Raw genomic sequence first — 21,856 nt, 5'->3', positions numbered from 1 at the left:
CAAGTCAACCTTCTACACCAGTGTCACCTAACTCAGGGATAAAGAAAGAAAGAAGCTAAAAAAAAAAAAAAAAAAAAAAAAAAGATTAAAAACCCCAGCTTTGATCCCATTAATGGGACAAGTGAGAGTTGAGTGAGCAGCAGCTTTGAAACCCCGCAGGCCTATATACGCAATTACACTGAGGGTACTCACTAACTTTTAGCATCACAGGTCACAGCAAGGCTACCAGGGAGCCTAAAAATATAACTTGCAGAGTCTCGCCAGTGGTCTCCATTTACATCTCATAGACAGGTAAGAAAAAGCCAATGACTTGACAATCACCTCATCTGATTCAAAGTCCACCCCTTTGGCTGTCTGGCTCTGGGACGTCCGTTTGCTAGATGTTGTGCCTGACCACCTGAGGAAGAAAGAAAACCCAAAGACAATGAATGAGAACATCACACAAGCATTCAATTCCATAATAACCACCGAATACAAGCAATACACAGCTCCCTTTAATATGTAATTTCGTGAATCTATGTGTACTAAGAGATATTACATACATGCTATGTGTGTGCATCCTATGGGCTATGTGTCTCTGAGGAACCCTAAGAGCAGCACTGTCTGTTTCTCAGTTATTGAATGTTTTTGTAGTAAATGTTCTCTAATTAAGAAAAAGCCAAAACCATTTCCTATCTATGCTACCCCCTCTGCACCTAAATTTCCTCATCTGTCAAATGGGGAAATGTTTGTTTTTTAAAGAGCTATGTGCTAATCTGCTTGAGCACTAGGCCATGGCCTGATTTGTTAGCACCACTCAAGTGCTGACTCGTGCCCCTACTATAGGAGCAGCCCGCCACAGCTACAATGCTGCAGTGCTCTCCCTTCAACCTGCAGCTGCTCAGGAGTGGGGCAAACTCAGAACTCTCCGGAGTTTCTCCTGCCATGTCCTATTTGCTCTTTTCCAGGAGACTCACAATCAAGAGCCTCAATCACGTGTTACACACAGTTTAGGAGCTATTTTACTCATCCTTAATGTAGTTGTATGTGTCAACACCTTACAGGATAATTAAGTCACTGAAGTTTGCAGTCTATTCAAATCTATTATATACCACCAGACCTAGTAGAATGTCAAAACTGAAAGTATTAAAAAACAAAAGGGGGCTATAGGTTACTTTCTTTTTAAAATGATTTTTGTTTTATGTATATGAGTATATATGTGACAAGGTATATACAATGCCCAGAGGCCAGACAGATCCCTTTGGAACTGAAGTTATAAATGGCTGTGAGGTACCAGGAAGCAAACCCTAGTTTATCCATAGGAACACCACATACACGCCACTACTGTGCCGTCTTCCCAGCCCCTCAATTATGTTCTTAAGTAGAAATTTTCATTAAGCGTCTTCCCAGCCCCTCAATTATGTTCTTAAGTAGAAATTTTCATTAAGTTTAAAGTAAACAGTATTTGCCCAAAATGTTAATACATAAAAGAAAACAGTCATTTTAAATAAATTTAGTAAATATGCCAAAGTAAGCCAATTATTACTCCAGAATAGGTCCAGCCAGCCACATAAGTACTCCAGAGTAAGTTTACAAAAGGAACAGAGGAAGACCAGACAGCCACACAAGTACTCCAGAGGAAATCAAGACAGACACATAAGTACTCCAAAAATCGTATCAGCCACTTCTCCTGTTTAGTAAAGCACTGTGTATATATGGCAGAGAAAAATGTAGTGAAAAATAAATCTGAAATCCAGAATTAAGAAAAGTATTTTCAGCCAGGCAGTGGTGGCACACGCCTTTAATCCCAGCACTTGGGAGGTAGAAGCAAGCGGATTTCTGAGTTCAAGGCCAGCCTGGTCTACAGAGTGAGTTCCAGGACAGCCAGGACTACACAGAGAAACCCTGTCTCGAAAAATCAAAAAAAGAAAGAAAAAAAGAAAAGCATCTTGAAGGGAACTGGGTAATAAAGACAAGAGGACATGAATCAGATTATTTTTCAGAGGAAATACATACAGCAATGCTGAATCATGTATTTTTCATTTCTCTACATAATTACTAGATGAAAAGAATTCTGCTTATCCTCTCTAGCATAGAAAGATGTATTGCCACAGAATTCGGCATAATTATGTTTTGTTTTCAAAGGGCGTCCCTAGCCTACCTTTGATCAGTCCTGGAACTGGTAGGAAAAATGTCACCTTCATCAGATTCATCCTCCTCGATGGTCTACGGAAGGGAAGAAACAAAGCAGCAGGTTCATCGTGACAGACAAACTCAGAAGTGCATGTGGCTCCAGTGGTAGAGGACCTGTCTAGCAGTGAGGCCCTGGGTTTGACCTTCAGATCTCAGGGAAGACGGTAAAGGCAGCCTGACCCCCCATCAAGGTCCCTCTCCTTTACAAATGTTACTCTTATCCATGGCCTGTCCCTCCAGGCCGTTCCCAAGCCAGAGCCCCTAAAACACACAGGAGGCTGAGTAACTCCTGCAAGTGCAGCACAGCCCTGCCCTGAGGCTTTCTTCCCAGGCTCTGATAGGGCGACAGCCTGCCAGTGCTTTAACTTCAAGTTTTCTTGAGTAACACGGGCTACTTTCAAACTTGTAATCTTCAGGTTTCTGCCCACTGAGTGTGAAAATTATTGATCTGTACTAACAAATCACCTATTAGTTCCATTTTTAAAAGAAAAAAAATCAGCTCCAATTTTAACCTATTTGAAAGGTATTGGATTACGTGGGAAGCAGCAGATAGGTAGATATTTAGTGTTAAGAGCCAACAGAGATATATACAATTCCACCGTGCTCTGTGTTTTGTGTTATCTTGACCCTTGATGTATATGTGCTATGTTTTCACCTACTAAACTGTTGATGAGGAAGAAGCCAAGGACAAAATTCCAAAATAGCATCATGTGAGGTCACAGGCTCTGCTACACATCCTGCGGTGCACAGGATATACCTTTACCAAGCAGGACTGCCCAGCACAGGAAGAAGAGTCCCGACCTGGGGCTTAAGATTCATGGATTATAACAGTGAGACAGCAAGTCAGAACTATCCTGAATTTGCTTGTAGAATCCCAAGTGGCAGAAAGGCCCATGTTAAATCTTTAACAGGACACAAGGATCCCGAGCCTTTGGTCTTCTCAGTCTTTAGTCCACAGAAGTATGAGGAACAGCTCCACACGAGGAACATGCCTCCCACAGGAGGAATACACCTTCTGAGTTGGGGTTTAGAAGGCAGGGCTTTAGGTCAGTACTGCTGTCTTTTAAAATGCTACCCGATACATGAAACGAATGCACTTGCAGAGCTTTGTTGTTGGCTTCAAGAGTCTGAGTAACCATAAAGTTCTCACCAATGCTGATGTTCAACACCATCCCTATTAGGAAATCCTAACACAGAAAGCACAATTAAAATCAAATCAAAATCAATTTTCTTACCTCTGAGTAATTCTTAGTGGCTACATTTCTGGAAGGCTGTTGTCGGGTAGATTTGAAAGCTAGTATGAAAAAGATGAAATGCCTGTTACATAGTTCTTAAAGTAACCAAAAAAATGTATTCACTTCCTAAGCTCAAGGATCTTAAAGTCCTACCTGCAAAACCCTGCAATGATCAATTGGAAAACCATTTATATACTCTGGAGTCTGAAAGGATGTGAGACTATATACAGCTGAAGCCCACAGCCCAGCGTGTTCAAATACAGTAACAAGCAGAATTCATACATACACTCACAATAAAATCTTTATAAAACAGGCCTGAAAGATGAAGTGCTGCCCTCAGCCAAGTAAACTACAGTAGCCCTCCCAGCCTTCCCAGCTGACCAGGCTTCCTGGGGCTTCGGCAGCCATCACTCCTCTCCCTGCAGCCACCCTGGGCACACAAGAACACACCAGAGAGGAAGTCTGGCTCCCTGATAAAGCTCCCTGATAAAGTGCTCCCGTTTTTGCTTTACAGACACTTCAGGTTTTCTAACCTTGCCTCTTCCCTGTCATTTGATGTCAAACTGTACAGTAGATCCAAACACCTAGTCAGGGTTTGTTTTCTCCTATGTATGATCAATTTACTAGCATCAGACGTAGCTTCTCCAAGACAACCTCCACTCTAAACTGGGCAAAGGGACATGTTTAAATTGCCAGACTCCCAACGTCCCTAGTCCCAAAGTCCCTAGACTTCAGCAATCTTTCTACACAGCCCAACTTTATCACTGCTCCCATTTCCCGCCTCAGGTTTCTGTGTCGGATCTGGTGATGTCTGAGAGGAAGATGAAAGGCCCAGGTCTCGTCTGCCCTCTCACTCACAGGCCTCACCCTACTTTCTACAATGGAGAAGCAGCAGGTCACCTGAACAGAAAGCCAGAGTGCCACCGCGCTTCCAGAGAATGCTGTTGGCACTTACTAATGAGTCCCAAATGCCGAGGTCCTGGAAATCAAGGAAACTTTCTCTTGCTCCCTAGTGGACAGCCAGCAATGAAGGGGTGCACATGAAAGCAGGTAACTTTATCAGAAGACACTGTTTTGTCAGGAAGGCCTCATGCCTTGGTAGGGCAGAGGTCTGCCTCTAGAGCCGGACCCTCTGACTTTCTAGCTAGCAGCCATGCCAAGTAGCTTGGCTCATTCAAATCTACTCTCCACACCTGTAAAGCAGGGCCAAGACTTCACACAGAAAACTGTTGAAAGGGTAAAGAGGTACTTAATGCAAATTGCTTTGGCAAGTGCCTGGCAGGCAGCAGGCACTCTCACACACAGAATTAGCATGAGAATGAATGGAGTGACTCAGGGTAGTAAAGCCACATGGGAAGGCAGTGGCCATAAGGTGTCTTTTCTCTGCTCAGTCACCATCCTCTGCTGAATAACTTCAGTGAAAAAACTCTAGCTGTCAACTCCTAATTTCAGCAGCTGTTGGCTACCAAGTGATTGCTTCCTTTCCCAACAGTAAGCAATCTTGTGCTGTGCCCCCTACTCCTACTACAGTGGACAGACATCTAGAAGCACCCTTTCAACGATGCACCTTCTTGGGGTGCTGACAGCCAGCCCCTCCAGGTTAGGAACACCTTATTATATATGCTTGTAACTGTTAATGAAAACAATACCAGAAAGAACATGGACAGGGACAGGGGAGGGTTTGGAGAGAAGAAAGGGAAGGGTGAAATGGTGCAATTATTGTAACTCAAAAAATAAAAGAAATAATTGAAAAAACATGAAAAGACAGAAATAGAAAAAAGGAAATCTCTTGAAACATACTATAATAAAATAGTTTTGTGTATTCACACTAAAAAAAACTCAGTCCCCGTTTTAGGATCAAAGGAAACTAATGGGAGCAAGGAGGTGACAAGAGGATGGGTGGGAAGTCGGGCATGGTGGCGCATGCCTTTAATCCCAGCACTTGGGAGGCAAAGGCAGGCAGATTTCTGAGTTCGAGGCCAGCCTGGTTTACAAAGTGAGTTCCAGGACAGCCAGGGGCTATGCAGAGAAACCCTGTCTCGAAACAAACAAACAAACAAACAAACCAAAAAAAAAAAACAAAAAAACAAAAAAAAAACCCAAAAACCAAGAGGATGGGTGGGGACATGTCAACCCAGATGGAAGTTCAAGAGCACAGCAGAGTGTCACGAAACACCAGTGCACATACCTCTGCACAGCCCAATGAGTCCTAAACAGGATAACCACCCCCCACCCCCACCCCCACCCCCCCACCCCAGGCGCAAGAGCAGAGAGTAAGCTGAGGGAAGAAGAGGTTTTACTTTAAGGAAAGGTAACAGCTGATACCTTAACAACAATGCAAACAGGATGAGTCCCTTTAATTAAGGTGGGTATACACACTGGTATCAAGGATGTTTCACACCATTCGCCCTGAATGAGAACGGGCAGGCTGGGCTGAGGCACTGGTAGCCACTTGGCCTAGTGTGGCGCTGAGCTCACGAGTGCTTTGGCAGGGAAGCACACAGTTTAGCACTCTCCTTTTGTGGTTCAACATTTCCTATTTTTATAGTAATAAGCTCTTGTAGGTGCCTCCTGATGCACCAGGCATTGGGATCTACTTGTTTTATCCATGGAATTACTGAGCTCAGCTCAGTCCTCCATGCACATGGAGGCCATTCCCAGCATGTTATCACGCACACCTTCTCTTACTCTCAACACCTCCCCTTGACTGCCTCATTCTCTCTGTATTTGGGATCTGTCTGAAGGCAAGTTATACTCTACAAGTTAACAATCCACTAAAAAAATTAAAAGGCTCCAATAACCCTGTTGCTTGGCAAAACTTTTTCAGTTTTTTATTTTGTTTCCTCAGTGGTGTGGGGAATCAAACCCAGGGCTCAACAGAGGCAAGGCAATCCCTCTATTGCAAAGCTGCCTCTCCAGTCCTAAGATAAGAACTATTTCTCCAGAGTGTTTTAGCCTGTCATCTCGATGGCTGCTGACTAGAGTGAGCGCAGTTACTAGGGAGGCAAGCGCCTTCAGCCTTCCTGAGATGGAAGGTCTACACTACAGCTATGTACTCACCGTCTAGAATGGACATGTTTCTGGATGTTGATGAGGTGGCCTTTGAGCTCCTGCCTCGAGCAGTGATCTCCAGCCCAGTGTCTGCAAGAGGAATCACAGTGGTCAGGAACCTCCCTCTGCACAGTGCAGAAGGGAGAGCTCGCTAACAGAAAGCCAGCCGCACACACAAAACAGAATCTGAGGGTCAGATTTCAGACTGTCCTTAGTCACACTGGTCCTCAGTTACAGCTTCAGGACACAAGCTGTAAATGTAAAGATGATAAAACAACCACAGACTGATTCTTCAGAGCTCTTTTTTGGTTTGTTTTTCCGAGACAGGTCTCACAATGTAGCTGTGGCTACATGGGAACTTACTATGTAGACCAAGCTCACAGAAATCTGTCAGTGCACTACTGTGCCTGGCTCTTCAAAGCTCTTATATTAAGTCATACTTAATGTTACCAGCTCAGGTTCCCCTGGATAAAGTATTCTTTTTACATTTTTTAAATTTTTATGTGTATGTGTGCTTATGTAAGTTTAAAGCCTCACATATATGCAGGATCCTGTAGAGCAGAAACGAGCATAGGATCCCCTGGAACTGAAGTTATACACAGTTGTGAGCTGCCATAGAGGTGCTGGGAATTGAACCCAGGCCGTCTAGAACAGCTAGTGCTTTTAACCCCAGAGCCATGTACCCAGCCCTCCCATGGACAAATATTCAATGAAGAACAGTTCCTAGTGAAAGATTTATGGATTATATTAGGAAGTCACTGGATAGCAATGCTCTGTCGTCTGGACCATGCCAGGACTACACAGTACCAGTGAGGACAGCAGTGCGGTGACGGCCTTCAGAAGGTAAGCTGTTTAGTGTCCTTTTCACTCTTAAACAAGCGCAGAGAGACTATAACATGCAAGTACTGTGTCTCCTGATAGTAGCACTATTTCTCTGATCTGGAATTGTGATTTGCTAGCCATTTCCTTCTTTCACATTTGTCAATCATTACTCCTCCATACGTGAGCGAATATATACAGGAGAAGTATAGAGTGAGGCTCTTAATTATAACTTAAAAACAACTAAAACCTATCCATGGCTGCACACAGCCAGTTACAATCTATCCAGGCTCTACTACAGGTAGCTGTTACACAAAACAAAAATAACAACTGTTTTAGAAACAAACCCCCGATTCAAGCAGTGTTGAAAGACAAAGATGGGTGCTGACCTCGGCCTCTCTGAGAGCCTCCTCTGGATGCAGAGCTCTGCCCTCGGCCTCCTCTTCGCCCTCGGCCTCGGCCTCGGCCTCTGGTAGGCACTGCTGACAGGCTATCATCAGAGTCATTTGCTGTCTGCTCCGCTGCATCAAAACTCAGGTCCTCAGCACTAAACGCTGAGGTGGAGTTCTCTGACTGTGATCTGAGGGCCCGGGCTCTGCTCATGGCCTGTGCAGCAGAGACGGCACATCAGTAGAGGCAGCATCATACCCCGCTCTCATCCAGTCACATCAACCCACTCCCTAACGCTGCCACTCACACTCAGTGTGCTACACAGATGTGGAAGAAGTGTCTACCGTACTCTACCTGTGCCGCCACCTGCAGGAGACCTCTTACGAGGGTCTCCAAGAAACTTGGTTTTGTACTCAGCACTTCTAGAACCAAAGAGGCTGAAGAGCAGCCTGCAACCCACACAACGTCTGTACAAGACAGTCAGGAGCTTCTCTTTTAGAATGAGCTCTTAATTAAAGAGAAAGAAAGCCGGGCGTGGTGGGCACGCCTTTAATCCCAGCACTCAGGAGGCAGAGGCAGACGATTTTCTGAGTTCGAGGTCAGCCTGGTCTACAAAGTGAGTTCCAGGACAGCCAGGGCTACACAGAGAAGAAACCCTGTCTCAAAAAACAAAAAACAAAAAAAAGAGAGAAAGGAAAAAAAACCATGAAATTTTAGTGTGCATTTATTTTCTTTCTGATTTTTGAATATGGCAATTTCCTCTAAAATAAATTTTATATTCAGAAATACATGGATAAGTTGTTATCTTGTTTTACACACACACACACACACACACACACACACACACACACACACACACACACATATATATATTTGTTATAAAAAGACTGAGAAAGGAGCTGGAGAGATGGCTTAGTGGTAAAGAGCACTGACTGCACTTCCAGAGGTCCTGAGTTCAATTTCCAGCAACCACATGGTGGCTCACAACCATCTGTAATGGGATCTAATGTCCTCTTCTGGTGTGTCTACATTTTACTCACATTAAAAAAAAAAAAAAAAAGACCGAGAATCTTAGAACCAAGCATATCCACTTTCTTCATTTTGTAAGAAATCATTTAGAAAAGACAAATTTGAGATTTAGCCAAACACTAACTCTAAATAAACAGATTTTTAATTAAAAATAGAATGAAAGCAAATGTGCCCTGACCTCTTCTCTGAGATCTGTCAAAACATAATAGAGAGAAGAAACCCAAAACAGGTTTGAATAAAACTAGAAAACAATTCCAACCCCACCCCCACCCCCACCCCCCTTGCTTCTGAAGAGTAAATACTGGCATCTGGGGAAAGCGGAACAGTGGGGAGTCAAAATGCTGAAGAACAGCCCCACAGGTGACATAAGGCAAGTTATAAAGCAGTCTGATAGCAGGAGACCAGGGACTCCTCAAGCTATAACAGGACCACTGGCATCAAGAGATGGCAGGCGGCACTAAATGAGATGGGTAGCAAGTTGGCAAGCTAGGAGTGGGTGAGGATTGAAGCTGTAGGATCTGAGGTACGAAGGAGGTAGGTTAATTCAGTTTCCAAAAAGCTAGGGAAAAGTTGAGGAGATAGCTCAATAGACAAAGTGCCTGCTTTAGAAGCAAAAGGATATGAGTTCAAGCCCAACACCCACATGAAAGGCATGTATAATGATACCAAGTTATTATTCCAACACTAGGGAGCCCGAGAAGGCAGGATTACTAGGCTCATGGCCAACAAGATGTGCTGTCTCGGGGCAGGCAGGAGTGGCTGTACAAGCATGAGGACCTGAGTGTTGGTCCAGAACCCACACTAAACATCTGGGTGCCACTGCATGTGTCTACTATCACAGCGCTGGGAAGAGGCAGACAATCTCTGCAGCATGTTAGCCTGCCAGCTTAAAACTACTACTCCAGAGCAGGAAAGATGGCTCAAGGTAAGAGCACCAGCTGTCAGTGCAGAGGATTTTGGTTAGATTCCTAACACCCACAGGCAGCTCACAACCATCAGTAGCTCCATTTTTCAGGAAGTTCAACTCCCTCTTCTGGCAAGCATGTGGCACAGACATACATGCAGGCAAAACACCCATACACACAAAGTTAAAAACAAAACAACATAACAAACAGGCAAAAATTCCCAAACATTATCCAGATACCAAGAAAGTTTTACAGTTGAGCTGAGCCAAATTTCCAAGCCAAGAACAGAGCTCACTGCTATTGCCCAGAACAAGAGCCGAAAGCCAGTCTAAGGCAGAGACAGCACTGAACATATACAGAGAAAACAACCATCCAGCATTCATGAATACAGCAGAGCCCAGGAGTACCTGCAAGGCTGGCATGCAGGTAACAGGATCTGCAGAGTGATAGCAGGTCAGGGACCCATACATACTAATACACCTCACATGAACAGAACACAAGCAGGAGGCCCCACATTTCCCCTCTGTAGCTGTAAGGCCTTAACTCCCCAACACTCCTTATTCAGCAACAAGCTTCTACATGACTACATTTGAAGGTGGATGGAAAGAGAAAGAGGGGCGGGAAGGAGGGGGAGAAAGAGGGGGAGGAGGGAAGGAAGAGAGCACACAGAGTAGGAGTTACCGCTACCCCACTGTAAGTACATACTTCACAGGAACGCTTTATATACATTAAAAAACTGTTCGTAGAGATAGGGAATTTAGCTCAGTGGTATAGCACTTGCCTAGCAAGTGCAAGGACCTGGGCTCAGTCCTCAGTTCTAGGAGCAGGGTGTGGGGAATGTTCATTCACTGTTCAAAAAGAGAAGCATATATCAAACACAGCATCCCCTGAGATTCACAAAGATCAAACCTCTAGTATCAGAAGAAGATGAGGGATGATAGAAACATGTACTCAGGCCCCAGCGATGAGAAGGCAAGCTAGCACAGCACCTTTATAGCAGCAGCAACAGGCAACAACACTTAAAGCCCTGTCCCACTGTGATGCTTATTTGTAAGTGATAAACCACCATTTCCAAATGATCTATTTTTGTCTAAATACCATTTTTATTTTCATTTTCTCAAATATAGTCAAACAGTGTTCTAATTCACTATTTCTGCACAACAGCTTTAAGTTACTGACTATAGGACTTATTGTCCATCTTAAACTGAAACTCTACCCATTCTCTACTCCCAAGTCCCTGGGAACCCCAGTTCTTCTCCATCCCTGTGATGGGATAACACAGTACCACATACAGATGAAACATTACATTAGTCCATTGGAATCTGGCTCTCTCCCACTCAGTGTGTGTTCAGACTCCATGAACACCGGAGCATGTGTTAGGCTGCAATGATGTGGTAACATTTCCTTACAAGAAGATGCCACATCTTGCTCATCCAGTGACCTACTGATAGAAACCTGCTGTGTCTGACTTGGCTACTGTCAGTCTTACTCTAGGAGCACTGGCAGCTTGAGGCTCCATTTCCGATCCCTTTGCTGTATACTTAAGCCTGTGCTTTTCTTTCTAGGAGTGGCCATGTTGCTTTGCACCCCAGGGCATCAGGTCCTCCTTGGGTCAGGAAGTATGGAGCTCCGGGCTGCACAATAGCTGCCAATCCTGACCCTTGTTCGGTTCTGTTCATTCTCATTCTCTCCCTGGGTCTCACAGTTGCTTCTCTAATGTGGATGGTGTCAAGTCTCTGCAATGTGAATACTTAGAATCCGTACGTGCTGACAGAGCACTTGAAAACCTTTGAAAAGATGACAAGCCAAGGCTTTTGTCCATTTTCAAGTTGCTGTTATTGTTGAATTTAAGAAGCTGTTTTTAATGCCATGTGGACACCAATTCCTTGTATGTATGATTTGTAAGCCCTTCCTGTGAATGCCCCTTCACTCTGGGTTAGGAGTGGCATCACATTTTGAAAGGGTGTACCAACCCCATCTAAATTCACAAAGGACCTAAGAATTTGTAAGTCAGGAAAAAAAGGAGTGTGTCAGACTAAGAACAGTGCTAAGTTTTCATAGGACCATAGGAGACAGCAGTGCATCGGATAGAGAGCATGGTGGCCACAAACCCAATCTTTACTGGCTGGTCTTGGTCCTAGGCTAAGTTTTCATAGGACCATAGAGACAGCAGTGCATCGGATGGAGAGCATGGCAGCCACAAACCCAATCTTTACTGGCTGGTCTTGGTCCTAGGTTTCCAAGTCAACTTGTGCCTAAAAAAATTCTGAGTTTTTCCCATGTGAACAAGTAGCTCTATGGTATGCATTTTTTAATTTGTCTGTTAAAATAACTAATGCACAATAATAGGATTCACATTCAAGGCTCAGAAATTCTGACAAAGCTGTGCATTACATCTTGAGAAATATCAACTCTATTACTCAAGTTGAGTAGGATTCTGAGGCTAAAATCCCTGTCAGTACTGCTATGATTTAATATATTTTCCAGACTTCACATGCTGTAAACGTTATGCAGAAAGCCACACCTATCAACAGTATGGAGTGGTCACTGCATGAGGAAAGGCCTCACGAGTGGATTAATCTAGTCACGAGATCAATGGACTCACGAGTTACGCAGGTAGGCAATGGCTCTGTTCTGAAAGAAAGCTAGGTCGCTCACTCCCCACCAAGCCATGCGATTTGACAAGTCAGAGCCCTCCGGGAAGACTCTAACTAGATGCTGGCACCATGCTCTCTGGCCTTCCCAGCTTCTAGTACTGTGAGCTCAAGCATTTTTCTATCCTTCATGAATTACATGGTCTCAGGCACTTTGATACAGCAACAGAAAAATCAATTAAAAAGCCCAGGAAATCCTGTTACCTTCAAATATAGCTAAGTTTAAGCTTTGAAGTTTGACGTGAAACGTTCCATTTCCATATAAAATATGCACAATTCCTTTTTTGCTGTTTTGGTGGTGGTAAGGATGCTGAGTAGGCACCTGATCCCTGAGCCATGCCCTCAGCCTAGCTCTTATCCTTTTAAAAAGACTAATGAGCTCAATGAGGAGACTCCTGTGGTCAAAGACTACACCTGTCCACACTCTTCCACACTTGTACTCCTAGCAGGATACTCACAACAACCGTGAAAACCATTCAGGCAAAGCCTCAGGAGTCAGTAATGTGTGAAATAACCACGAAACAGTGACAATGATCAAAACACAGAACACACAACCAGGAAACAAATGTGCACATTTCAATCTTGAGGTGACCAAGCACCATAACAGTCAGAAGCCCAGAACTTCAGTAAGCAGTTCAAATCTACCTTTCTTGACACTTAATGAGACTTAGGAGGATTCCAACATTCTAACTCAAAAATATCATGTTATTTTCAATAATGAAGATTTTTCTCTGAATCTGTGCCCAACACATGTACAAATACATTTTAACAAGAGCAGAAGGGAGAAAAGCAATGACAGTCACACACTTGTCACTGATGTGACCTGAGCTCAAATCAGCCAATGGTAGCCAGAGCATTCACTCCTAGACACAACATACCCTTGGGCAATCTGTCCAACTGTACCCACTGGCTCTTCTGGTTCACACACCAACCTACAGACACAGTAGGATGCAGCTGTAAATTACCTCTCGAACTTCATCGTCTTCCTCGTTGGTATTTCTCTGTCTGCTTTCTCTGAAACGTCGGACCTAGACCACAACAAAGAAAGTCAGAACACTGTATATTCTAACAGCAGAGCACCATCAGAATCAGAGGACAGAGTCATGGGCAACTTGGTGGTTTTCAGACCATGCAAATCAAAGCCTAAAGTGCCCATAGAACTCTCCTAGAAGAGCAGGGCAGAGAACGGGCGTTTTGCTTGGGAGATCAGTGCTTCATACACAAGGCACAGGCCATGCACTGTGCAAGTCTGCAGCTGAGAAAGAAAGGCTTAGGAGGAACTTGTGAGGGAGGGTCACCACCAAAGCCATGAAGCTGAGTGAAGCTAGAAAGTGGGGACACAGATAGATGGGTCCAGCTTGAGAGGATGGAGAGATGAAAGCTACCAGGAAGGGGAATACTCCATCAAGGAGGGAAGAAAGCACGCCCAATGTGTGGGAGTCCTTTAAGACCTGTAAGATAAAAGTGTCTCGAAAAGTTTGGCAGCAGTCAAAGCAAGTCCCTGACAGGGGTGCTGGCAAAAAGGAGTCACTGGAAACCTTGACAAGAGCAGTGGAACCATGGGTCAAAAGTCAGTATGAGAGCCAGGCACAGTGGTGGTACACATCTTTAATCCCAGCACTCAGGAGGCAGAAGCAGGTGGATCCCTGTGAGTACTAGGCCAACCTGGTCTACATAGCGAGTAGAGAGTAGCCAAGATTACAGAGAGATCCTGTCTCAGGGAAAAAAAAAAAAAAAAAAAAGGTTGACGGAATAAGACTTGGTGCGTTGGGTACCAAAAAATGCTGCTGTTCACACAGAACAGCATGTGGAGCAAGGACATTACATCATGTAGGAGGCAAACTGGAAGACACTGTTTTAATCCTCACAACCGTGGAGATTTAATTACTCACTCCATTTTACAGATACGGTACTGAGAGCTTAGAGAATTCAAGCATCAGTACACAGATAAGGCCTCTGAGTTTGAGCACAGACAGTATAGTCTAGAGGCCATGCTTTTGGCTACCATGATACAGACACACACTGTGCAGCTCAGCAACCAGTGTAAAGACAAACCAACAGACTCGACACATCAAGAGTCACAGAGTGAGTGGCACTGAGTCCACAGACCTACTCTGACCTGACCAGCACTGGGCACTGAATGATACGATTTACATATAACACAGCAGGCTTTAAGAGGGCCATGCTAAACACACTAAGATGAGAGGCAAGGGACTGCATCTATGAAATAGTGTTTTGTTCTATAGAGAAGGTAACCTCATGGGATACAGATCTGTAACCAAGATGCTTGCCAGTGTGTTTGGAACCTCAAAGTATCTATTCACACTCATTCATGTAATGAAACTGAATAAAATCAGTGTGTACATCTCTGCATCCTTACAGTCCTGTTTGCCTGTAACATTATACTGAAAATACTTTTCCATGGCTTTCAAACACATACTTTTTGCTTATTTAAGACAGGGTCTTATGAAGCCCAGGTTGGCCTGAAACTCATGATGTAGTGAGGATGACCTTGACCCTCAATCCTCCTGTATCTACCTTCTCAGCTCTGGAGTTATGCACATGCTATTGCACCTGGCCAAGATCACAACACCTAATAGCTTATTAATACATAACACTTAAGTCTTTCGACTTCTAGATTAGGGGACGGTGTTCAAAGAAACAAAGGTTTCCTAGTATCCCCCACTGAGCACAGCACTGGCAGCTGTTATGCTGTGTATGAATGTCTGCTTTACTATTTCCTCGGGACACTGGCAGGGCCAAGCCTTGCTGCTGTTAGGAAACTGCTTCAGTACACCTCTAACAGTGCACTGACTGCCAGTTTTCTCAAGTTAAATTTGACAAAGTCCATTTAAAATCAATGCCCTTGGTTGACTGTGGTTGAAGACCACCTTCTCGAGCTTATTAGCCATGTATACTTCTTGTGAACTCCCTTTTCATGTCTTTTGTTCATGGCTCTACTGGAATGTTTAATATTTTCTAAAGCTTTCCATGAGCCTCTGAATACTATACTGAAAATGTTCGCCTTTTCTTCTGTACATGTACACACACTTTCTCCACAGTTAAACCCTTTACTGTTTCTTGTTGACACGGCAATGTACTCCAATCGAAGTTTTTCTCATCCCTCCTTGGTATGCAAAGGGAAAGCATGCTTTAGGTGAGATCAAAAGCTCAGTCAAAACTAATGACAAAAGTGAAAGAGAAGCAATTCTACGCTACAAGCTTCATTCTGAAGCTGTCCTGGAAGCTCTGAAAGATGCTCTCTCTAGGACAGAATCAACTACACACCAGTCACATGTCAAACTCCACTGGCTTCTGCCTAGACACCTCATTTACTCATCATTTTATCCCCTTAACTTTATAGATGAGGAAACCCAACAAATCATATACTTAAACAGTGGTGGGTCCAAAAGCAAACCAAACCTCAGCACGAGTCTTAAAGGCTGTCAGACAGCAGCTCACCTCCTCGTCAATCTTGTCTTCCAGAGCATCGATATGGCGCTCCTTAAGAAACCGCTGTGTCTTCTCCAGCTGGTACTTCACTAATTCCTCGATAGCATCTTTCTCTTCCTTGTCCACAAACTCTTGAACTGCTTCACCCATCCCTCGTTCTGTCAAAAGTGAGAGCTGAACATTCTGTGGAAAACAACACAAGCTGTTTGATGCACAAGTACTATTTGTTCCTCATCCAGTACCTACCTAAGAATGAAACCACAATCTGCTATAGGAAAAGACAAGCTACTCGGTGTGGATCAGCAGACGGCAATTTAATATTAAAGGGGCCAAAAAAAGGGAGGGGAGGACAGGTACAGCTAGCTGCAGAGACCTGAATGGCTGCCAACACCAGAGAGATCACCAATGATTACTAGAGATGGGGATAAACCATTGGGTTAGGCAAGATGATGGCTGTAAAGATGTCTCCAGCTTACTCTGGAACCTGACTATGTTATATAGTGAAGGAGTTCAAGGCCACAGATGATATTAAGGCTGTTCATCATCCAGCTATAAACTATGCAGGTTGTCAAGGGCTGTCCAGGCAGCCCCATAGAATCACAGGGTTCCAGGAAGAAAAAGTGAGAGGCAGGGGAAGACATAACTTAGAAAATGGTCAGAGATTCAATATTGCTGGCTGTGCACATGGACAAAGGAGACTAAGTTAAGGTACATAAGGAGCGCTAGTAGCTGGGGAAGGTTAAGAATTACACACTCCCTTACAATTTCCAGAAAGGAATATGGACCGCTGACACCCTGATTTCAGCCCAGAAAGACCAGTGCTATTTCTGAACTATACAACTGCCAGGTAACAAATTTGTGCTTTTAAAAATGCATACTACTAGAGAAGTTCAAGAAGCTTCAGTATCATGTGACTGTATCATTAAAGTAACTAAATTTAAGAAGAAAAAAAAAGCTACATTCAAACATAAGATCAAGACTTTTACAGCAGCCATAGAAGAGGAAGAATGACTTCTGTCAATTATATTAACAATGTTCACCAAATACTTGGATACAAACTACCTCATACTAGTTACATCACAGATGCACCAAAGAGTCTACACTAAAATCTGTTGTGTCACCATTCTTTTTTTTTTTTTTTAAAGCTTTATTTATTTATTTATTATATGTAAGTACACTGTAGCTGTCTTCAGACACTCCAGAACAGGTCGTCAGATCTCGTTACGGATGGTTATGAGCCACCATGTGGTCGCTGGGATTTGAACTCAGGACCTTTGGAAGAGCAGTCGGGTGCTCTTACCCACTGAGCCATCTCACCAGCCCCTGTGTCACCATTCTTAAAAAACCATGAGTGCTGTGGATGGCTAGGTATGGCCCCCACAGACTCTTGTGTGTGCATGCTTGAACCACAGGGAGTGGCACTATTGGAGGAAGTGTATCACTGTGGGGTGGGCTTTGAGGTCTCCAATGCTCAAGTTCCAACTAGTGTGGAAGACAGCCTCCTTCTGCTGCCTGGAGACCAAGAGCTCTTGGTTCCTCCAGCTCCATGTCTGCCTGCATGCTACCATGGGGATAATGGACTAAACCTCTGAAACATAAGCCAGCCCCAATTCAACATTTTCCTTTATAAGAGCTGCCCTGGTCATGGTGTCTCCTTTCTCCAGTGAAACCTAAGACAGTGAGCTCTGAAGAGTTACCTTCTCTGCAGTCTGGAAATACTGTTTTACGAGGTCTTCTACTCTAAGCGTTGTTCCTTCTGAAGCAGGTTTTGTGATGAGCATCCCAAAGTTGATCTCTTCTCCTACAGAAGGGAGACCAGCAAAAGAACAGCAGCTTCTATAACACATTAAAATAGTCAAACTCTCCAACTCCTCAGTGGTTCCACAGGAATTTTAAGGAAGAAAGAAAGCTGTATTTGCCAATGGCCTGGGGTTATTTTGTATTTGCTTCTTTTTCCACACAGTCCACATGAGCTTTCCTCATCTTAAAGGACCACTGTTCTGCTAAGATTGTCCCCAGAGCCTTCGTTTCAGGAAGTATGAGAGTTAAAACACACTCACAATAACAGAGTATTATGGATGTCTTCCACTATGTGGCCATCTGCACTAATGATAGAAAAGTGGTGGGTAGAACTTCCAGGTCCCAGAACTAATCACGGCAGTATGGAAAAGTGCTGCTGACGTCACCACCACACATCCCAATTCAAAATAAAGGAAGCCAGTTTACTGACAATGCCTCTTACAGACAGACTGTATTAAGTCTCAACCGTGAGTGAGCACCTGTCACCATTCTGTGAGAACACTAACAGGAAATACGATTACTTTACTTCTGGCTAAGTCCCTGCCGGGCAGTTTAACAACCCACTAGGAAGGAGGTCAGCACATTTGCTCTGCTGACACCTTCATGGGCTAATTGAATATGGTGCCATGAACACAATGTGAAAAGGAAAGATTCCTGCCCACAAACGAGGACACAAAGTTAGTGTAAGGTAGTATGTGCTACAGACAACGAGGCACACTGAGGATGCAGACTCCACATGCAGCCATCAAAGGCCATCATCTGAACACAGAGCGAAGAATAGAGATGATAAACCAAAGGAGGAAAACCATTTTCCATGAGGTAAAGTCTAGAAAATGACTAGATGGTAGAGACAATGGTTAGTTCAGTATGTCTTGCCAGGTGGACAATACCATGTGGTTGCTGGGAAAGGAACCTGGGTCCTCTGGAAGAGCAGGCAGTGCTCTAACCATTGAGCCACCTCTCTTAACCCCATCATTCTTAATTTCTAACACTGCTGAAAATTCTCTTACTAGCTATAAAGGGAAGGCCACTCTATAACAAACATAATAGATACTTCTTATGAAAAACCGTTTTAGTTGATGACTTAAACAGTTAACAGGGCACTAGGAGTCTATAAAATTTAACTGGAAATGAACTATTAGTCATCAAAATACCAAACTACAGAACATTCTTGACTTTAAAAGTCTGAAGTCTTCCTACAGCACCGTATACACAAAGTCAAAATACTTAATACTGAAAAAGGTGAGAGCACGCACTCTGACCATTCATCTGTGGTAGGAAATAAACACGGATAGTGAAAAACACGTGTCTCAAGCCATGAGCGCTGTCACTCGCAGACAAAGCCTTTCCCCAAGCCTTCATTAATTGTCACAACTTAAAAAACCCAGAATGCAGCTGGGTGGAATGGGACAAGGCTGCAGTCCAGCACTCAGGACACTAAGGCAAGATCCAGTGTGAGGTCAGACTGGGCTACATAGCAAGACTGTGCCTCTAAAAGCAAGTACACAAGAAAATACCCCAAATGCTCAGAAGATAAAATATTCACTTACCTTTTTATTACATTACAAATTACATTACAAATACTAAAATCTTCTATTTTGTATTTATCTTACCAAAGACTGATTTATACAAATACTGCCAGTTAAATTCTTTTAACTTTCTAAAATAACCAGTTTACCTGTTTTTCCCTTTTGTTCCCTGTGCCTGAAAAAGTGGATGACATCTTTTGGGTTAGCGACCCAATCCACAAACTTCTGGCTAAAACGAAGAATGTTGAAAGGTTCAAAGCCTCCACTATAGTCCACCTGGAAAGACAGAATAAACTATTAAACCAGGAAACAGTGTGCCAAATTTCAAGAAGTACACATTTTTTTGGCCTCTACAGTCTGGCATGTATACTATTCATATCAATCTAAAAGCTCAATATTTTTACATTTCTAAACTCATGTTCTGTGTGTACTAATCATGATGATGTTAAGCTATTTGTCCTAGCGACAGAATAATACTCAGGTGATGTTTACATAAACACACTTCCTGTTCAACAAGGAAATGGCATCCCAGGATGGAATGAATGCACGACCTTCCCTGATAGCCTAGGCACACAGCTTGGTATGAGCTGAAGTCAGTTTCTCAACTTTCAAAATAGAGGGATAAACCCTTAACAAAATACACTCCTTACCTAAGTCAGCTTATTCACCTGGGTCCCAAGGAGACAGTTCCAAACTGGACAAAGATAGTGAAAAATGTCATGTCTGTGGGCTCTGAGAAATGGCTACTTAGGGTAGTTTGAATGAGATTCCCCCTTAGTCTGAGGCTTAGGGGGTATGGCCTTCTCACAGGTAGGCTTTGAGAGTGAAAAGCATCAACTACTGCTGACTTGCTTGCACTCTCTAAGTCATGCTAATGGCTAAAAATGTGAGCCCTCAGCTTCTATACCAGCCACGCGCCTATCACCTGCTGCCTCTGCCCCACCAGCAGACTTTAACCCTCTGAAAGCATTTGCCTTGATTGCCTTAACTGTTGTGGGTGGCACCTCGCAGTAAGAGCTCAGGTAAAGGGCAGGAAGAAGTGTCCTGGTTTCCTCACTTGCCCTTCTCCCTTGCTGCTGGGCTAGCTTATCCTGCTGCCACTTGTCTATTCCTTCTCTGACATTACAACGAGCACTTCCAGGTTGTCCACAGCCTGGGGACCCAGTGGCTCTCCAGATGGGGACTGCTGAGGGACCAGCCTCCTGATCTGTGCACTCACAAGAGTTTCTGGTCTCTATAGTGTGAGGCTGTGACTACTCTGACCACTAAAGCACCAACCTCCTGGATGAGCACTATCAAGTTCTCAGCCCCTCAGGTATATACCAGGACTTCTCAAGCGGTAAGGTGCACACAAATCTCTTGGGATCTTGTCAATGTGGGACCTGGAATTCCACATTTTAACACTGGGGATGCCAAGGCTGCTGGCTTTAAGGCCATTACTTCCTGAGCACAGGACTTACTACTACCAAATGCTGTTAAAGCCATACACTTAGAATGAAAAGATGGCTTAGAGACAGGAGGAGCTGGAGATAGCTCACAGAGTAACTGAAGGAATTCAGTGGCAAAACCTGAAGCGAACTCAAAATTACAGGTCACCTGCTCCATCAGAACATGAGGACAGTGACTGTAGGCTCTGTGTGTCTTAGGACACTCAGCAGGGCTGGTGCAGAGGGAGAAGCAGTGGGACAAATGAACATACTCTACCCTGTTTTCTGTCAGAGTCGGAAGGACGGGCTGACTCACAGGACAGTGCGGCTCACAGTAACCAATAGCAATCTGCACACATTACATACAAGCATTTGTACTGAGAACAGAAAGGACAGCAGGATGAATCAGCATGACAGGAGCACCACAGGCTCCACCTCAGCACCAGGCTGCAGGGAGTGCTGGAACAGACTCACAGAGAATGAGAATACATGCAATTCCTCCCAGGAGCTTCAGCAAGACCAAGGTGCCCAGAGGGGAGCAAGAGGGCTGAGCAAGGACAGATCAGAAACAAATTATTTAGGAAACAACAGAAATATGAATATACTACCAAATCAATAAAGTTCACCTGAGATTAGACTAAGCCCACAGCTTCCAGCTTCCCATTTTTTGCCTCTTCCCATTGTTCTAAGCACTTACCTTACTAATTTTCAGGAAAGTATGTTAGGTGTGCATTATTATAAAGCCTAACAAGGGTTGGTTAATGCACACAGCACTTACCCGTAGCCGGATAAGAGGCTTCTCCGGCTGCTGAGGATTCCCCAGCCGTTCCCGCTCAGCATTGTCAAGCATTTCTTCAATCTCGGAATAAAAATGCAAAGTATTAGACTTTATGCAAACTGGCTGAAACAGTTTATACTACTGCAAAGTTCTGCACAGATAGATCCTCAGCCACCCTGGTCTCCATCTTGCTGACTGCATCCTTTAAAGCTTGTAGTGCCCCCACCAATCTCATCCCTTAACAGTTTATTTTACAAACATTCTCAGTAACTTGTCCATCTCAACCATAGCTCCTTCACAAGAAAGTCTACAATACTGACTCTGTTCCAATTTCCTACTCAAGTTTCAACATGGGTTATCCTCCTTAACTTTAAACCAATTTTCAGTGGAGTCATGTAAACTCTGCAGGAATCTATAGGATCTTGGATTGCCTACCTTGGAAAAGCTCAAGTAAATAAGATGAGTGTTTCCAATATGTACCAGATCTGTACCAGATCAAGCTTATAAAATCTTAGAGAGATCCCCTAACAAAAGCACTTATCCTACATTGCTCCTGAGAAAGCTAAGTTAAAGTCCAAGAAGGCAGATTTTATTTCTTTTTTTTTTTTTTTTTT

At 43.8% G+C, this 21,856-nt stretch overlaps 1 protein-coding gene across 6 annotated transcripts in view; it reads right to left on the bottom strand.

Moving 5' to 3' along the window:
- The window catches only part of Mre11 (MRE11 homolog, double strand break repair nuclease), a 54,256-nt gene that overhangs the window by 6,480 nt on the left and 25,920 nt on the right, over positions 1 to 21,856 (bottom strand). For all 6 annotated transcript variants that reach the window (XM_029543289.1, XM_021207121.2, XM_029543286.1 and 3 more), the window contains 10 exons: positions 21,243 to 21,323; positions 19,187 to 19,313; positions 17,406 to 17,509; positions 15,718 to 15,891; positions 13,221 to 13,283; positions 7,667 to 7,883; positions 6,468 to 6,548; positions 3,408 to 3,466; positions 2,141 to 2,205; positions 322 to 397 (listed from right to left, as the gene is read on the bottom strand). In XM_029543289.1, the coding sequence (XP_029399149.1) occupies positions 322 to 397; positions 2,141 to 2,205; positions 3,408 to 3,466; positions 6,468 to 6,548; positions 7,667 to 7,883; positions 13,221 to 13,283; positions 15,718 to 15,891; positions 17,406 to 17,509; positions 19,187 to 19,313; positions 21,243 to 21,323 (1,047 nt within the window). The remainder of the gene's footprint in view (positions 1 to 321; positions 398 to 2,140; positions 2,206 to 3,407; positions 3,467 to 6,467; positions 6,549 to 7,666; positions 7,884 to 13,220; positions 13,284 to 15,717; positions 15,892 to 17,405; positions 17,510 to 19,186; positions 19,314 to 21,242; positions 21,324 to 21,856) is intronic.

This window comes from Mus pahari, chromosome 10 (assembly GCF_900095145.1).
Source record: "Mus pahari chromosome 10, PAHARI_EIJ_v1.1, whole genome shotgun sequence".
Classification (NCBI taxonomy): Eukaryota; Metazoa; Chordata; class Mammalia; order Rodentia; family Muridae; genus Mus; species Mus pahari.
This window is presented reverse-complemented; position numbering and strand designations above follow the sequence as displayed.